The following is a 4,399-nucleotide window of genomic DNA, read 5'->3' on the forward strand; positions in this document are numbered from 1 at the left end:
AGTTTAATCTTTAATTTCTTATATTATATAAAAAGGGTTATTATTAATAATTCTAAGGATATAACTTTTATTTTAATTTATTAATATTTTAAGTTAACTAGAATATAAAAGGTCTTTTATACTTTATTAATATTTATAGTATTTAATATAACTATAAACCTTATTTTAATTAAGACCAGTTTTCTTATAAATTTTAAGGAAAAAAATGCCTATATTATATATAGTTATAATCCTTATCCTTTTATAAGAAGAATAATATAGCCTATACTTATATTAAGGTATAATTAAGAAAGTAATTACGTCTTAAAGTAATTACGTAGTATTATTATTATAGATAAAAACGTGTTATAGGGCGGGGTGTGTTGTTACTTTTTGCCCGCTGCTGTACAGTCACAATCAGTTGTCGCTGATAAGTCGATAATCAAGTAACCTCTAAGAATTGGTGTTTGGTGTTTGGTGTTTCCGTTTGCATTTCCCGGAGATGCAAGAAATTTGTAGTATTTGATGGCTAGAGTTACCTGTCAAACCATACGACTTGGCCTTTCTCACCCCTGTTTGGTTTCGAGCTCTTCTTTTCTTCCACACTTCAATTCTAGGTACCTGAACTGCCCAGAGCAACCTATGGCTTAGTACCTAAGGTAGCTGACATATGATCATTGGTAATCCGAGCCAAGGGTGGGGAGACAACGGCTCGGAACCACCTACCGTAGATATTGCAGTACGGGTCGGGAACGGGCGGTGGGCGATGTCGGACCAATCCCGAACAGTACGATTGCTATTTGGTTTCGATATGCGCCATTGCCATAGGTTGTCTGTCACTGTGCTCTTGGGCTCAATCTCGTGAGCGGATGACACGGGCATGGGAGCCGCGATCCCGGCCCTCAGCTTGTAGATGGCCTGCAGCCTTCGTGGCCTCCCATTTCATGTGTAATTGTGGAGAGTCTATTTCTGGGGTATTAGTTAATCAAACGTTGGAGTGCTTATGAAGTTATCAAGGGGATGCAATAAAACTTAGGACCTTCATCCTAGGTGACAAAAGGCCTTGTGTAAGTTTAGTGCGAATTTAGAGGATCTTAGACTAAGTGTTTTTAGCACCTCAATTTAATGTCAGAAGTCTTCTTGCACCCCCAGAGGTTATTCCCCTTTGTAATTGTGAGGCTTAAAGTGACTGGCTGGTGTTGCACAACAGTTTTGATACAGCGCAAATCTCACCTGATCTGTTGTACTCGAAGTGTCCTGAGTTATGGTTTTCAGTCCCGTACAGTATCTAGGTCGTTGGTGACGATTTATTGGTTGAATATACAACTTGATCTGATCTCATGTTACGCAATCTGGGTGTGACAAGGTCTTGATTTCTAGCTTTTGATTTCATGTTGGAGCAGCAAGAAGGCAACTCGAGTCTCTTTTTAGTAGTATAAATCGATTGTTATTCATGCGTCGTCGGTATTTCTCTAGATCTCACTCGGTTCCTATAAACTATATATGAGTACAGGCGTTGCTGAGTAGGATCTAACTACTAGGTAATATTATATTGACAAGAGAACATTCTTCGTATTATTATCATCGCATGCTCTTCCTCTTGCTCATCTTCTATTCGTATATCAAAAGTCTTTTTCAAGGTCTGCAGTATTCCGGTGTTTTGATGCCTTTACTGCAGCCAAGTGATTGCCAGTGCTGTGCAGCTGTCAGTGGCCGTCATATTTTATTTCTCCTTCTTGATTTCACCGAATCATGAGATAAACAAACGCATATGTGTTTCTGATAAATGCTTGCCCCAGGCAACAGTGATTCACTGCCTTCTTCCTTCCCACTCTTTCTTTCCTCTTCTTCTCTCTCCCCTCTTCTCTTCGTCTTCTCCTTTTTTCTTCGTCTTCTCCTTCCTCAACCACACTTGCATTCCTCAACATCTCTCATCGGCACAAGAAGGCACAGGATTCTTGCGCTTGCCTTTGAGAGTCATCTCTTGAGATAAGGCTCTGTTTTATTTCTGCTCTTTTCAATTCCGAATCCCTTGGTGCTGAGGAACAACTTCCTCTTATCTTTGCCGGTCAACGCTTCTGCTGATAGTCAGAAAACCCTCAATCCTCAAGGTACTAGGTACGTAGAAGGCCAGCTTTGTATCTCATCTCATATGTCTTCTATCCATCAAATTTCCCTGTTGCCGTGGAACCGCCGTGAGAAGTTCTACTGCTGGCTTTGGCTATTTCCCGTCTCGCAGTACTTGTTAGCCGCGTTCTCCTTCTCATCTCGAGACATATTTTCAGCTGCTTGCTGTTGGCATCCGTTTCCAGGGTTATTTTCTCCCTCGAGGAAGTCAGGGGGCCTTTATTGCTTCATTCCCTTCTGTATTTGTCGTTACTAAACACTCATTTCATCTCTGCTCACACATAGTAGCGACCGCGTTTCGATTCGAAGTGTCAATCTACCTCCATCATGTCGGACTGGAACAACGACCAGGGTGTTTCGGCCCATCCGAACACGTTTGATCAAGATGGCTGGACCAACGGTTGCCAAGCTGAGTATGTGCTCTCAATTGTGTTTATCTGGAACTCGGTATATTAACCTTCATAGGAACACATCTACCAACAACGCCGGCTTTGGTGACCATGGTTTTGACGATGGCAATGGTTTTGTAGGCGAACAGCCTGCTGGTGATGAGAAGTGTTTTGGCTGTGGCGAGACTGGGTAAGAACCAACTTTCTAGAGAACCACATCATCTAACAGGTTCAGTCACCGCCGCGCCGAGTGTCCCAACCCTCAGGAGATGACCTGCCGCTTCTGTAAGCAGCCTGGTCATATGATCAAGGAGTGTCCCGATAAGCCCCCCATGATCTGCGAGAACTGTGGTGAAGAAGGTCAGTTTCATCCGTTGCTGTGTGATGTTCTAGGCTCATATGCCCAGGCCACATGCGCAAGAATTGCGAAAAGCCTCGCAAGATCAACCGCGACCACATCGCTGATGTCAGCGCCGATGACGCCTGGAACAAAATCAAACAGGCCGTCATTGACCGAGACGTTGATGACGCCAAAGAGGCTGTGCAGGAGTACATAAAGGCCATCGATGGTGATATTACCTATCGCCAGCTGCAGGAGGCCTTGATCCATCAAGGCATTGGTCTCTGGCTGATTCCGACTGAGCGAAGTCTCGTCCAGGTTTTCACCAACATGGACCTTCAGGGCCATATCGACAAGAAGTACACCATCTCTTATCGCTTTGTCGAGGTGGCTGATCGTCCTCGAGAGCTGGAGGGATGGCCCAAGAGTCGCGATGAGCTTCTCTCTCGTCTGGACGACGCTGGCGAAGTCGTGGATCGAGGTGTTCCTCTTTGTCTGAACTGCAAGGAACTTGGACATATCTCCAAGTTTTGTACTCAGGAGAAGACGGAACGTACTGATGCGGTCAAGATCTCTTGCTACAACTGCGGTGCGGATGGCCACCGCGTCAGAGACTGTGAGTCAACCTATTGCTAGTCAGTCAACTGAACATGATACTAATCCGTTAGGTCCTGAGCCCCGTGTGGACAAGAATGCTTGCAAGAATTGCGGGTAAGCTTTGAACAAATGATCTGGAGCGGTGAACTGACAGCACTAGCGAATCTGGTCACCGGGCCGCTGACTGTGAGGAGCCCCCCAATCCCGCCAATGTCGAATGCCGCAAGTGCAACGAGAGTGAGTCTATATGATGCGTTTTCACTGGCATTGTTCTAACTGTCGTAGTGGGTCACTTTGCCAAAGATTGTCCTCAAGGCGGTGGCAGCCGTGCTTGTCGCAACTGTGGTCAGGAGGGCCATATCGCGAAAGAATGTGACCAGCCTCGCGACATGTCGACTGTGACTTGCCGCAATTGTGAGAAGCAAGGACACTTCAGCAAGGAGTGCCCCGAGCCGAAGGATTGTGAGTTACTTGCGTTGCTTATTGTCGTAATCGTGACTGACCAGTATCCAGGGACTAAAGTTCAGTGCTCCAACTGTCAGGAGTACGGCCACACCAAAGTTCGATGCAAGGTCCCTCCCGTCGATGAGGCTGACGGCTTTGGCGCTGCTGGTGACGGGGACGGTGGATGGTCCAACGCTGATGCCGCGGGAGGTGGTGATAGCTACAGCAACCAGAACACTGGTGGCAACGACGGGTGGTAAACACCATTCATGGCATGAACCTGTCCTGCACGACAGTCTCTTCTGCGATTTTGATTCGCATAGTCGGTGGACGGCATTTAACGGACGGAATGAAGTAGTAAAAAAGGTGTGATGTTGGAAGCGATTTCGTCGGAGGTTGGCCATTGGAAGTAATTAATCCATATATCCAGCTAAATGCCTAATCAGTCGATCAGTCACAATCGTTAATATTAGCCGCCTTGACCACTCAGCTAAAGTTTTCGTGACATGCTTGAAATGGTTAC

General features: G+C 45.6%; 1 protein-coding gene across 1 annotated transcript; it reads left to right on the forward strand.

Annotated features, from left to right (window-relative positions):
* Positions 1–2,433: 2,433 nt before the first annotated feature.
* On the forward strand, positions 2,434–4,136 carry FSUBG_14059 (hexamer-binding HEXBP; the record flags this gene model as incomplete). The annotated part of the gene is made up of 8 exons (XM_036679013.1): positions 2,434–2,519; positions 2,572–2,685; positions 2,731–2,855; positions 2,903–3,451; positions 3,504–3,546; positions 3,593–3,669; positions 3,718–3,894; positions 3,946–4,136. 8 exons carry the CDS (start codon positions 2,434–2,436, stop codon positions 4,134–4,136), a joined length of 1,362 nt encoding a protein of 453 aa, XP_036530481.1.
* Between the last annotated feature and the right edge of the window lie 263 nt (positions 4,137–4,399).

Source organism: Fusarium subglutinans (assembly GCF_013396075.1).
Source record: "Fusarium subglutinans strain NRRL 66333 chromosome Unknown NRRL66333_c0000515, whole genome shotgun sequence".
Lineage (NCBI taxonomy): Eukaryota > Fungi > Ascomycota > Sordariomycetes > Hypocreales > Nectriaceae > Fusarium > Fusarium subglutinans.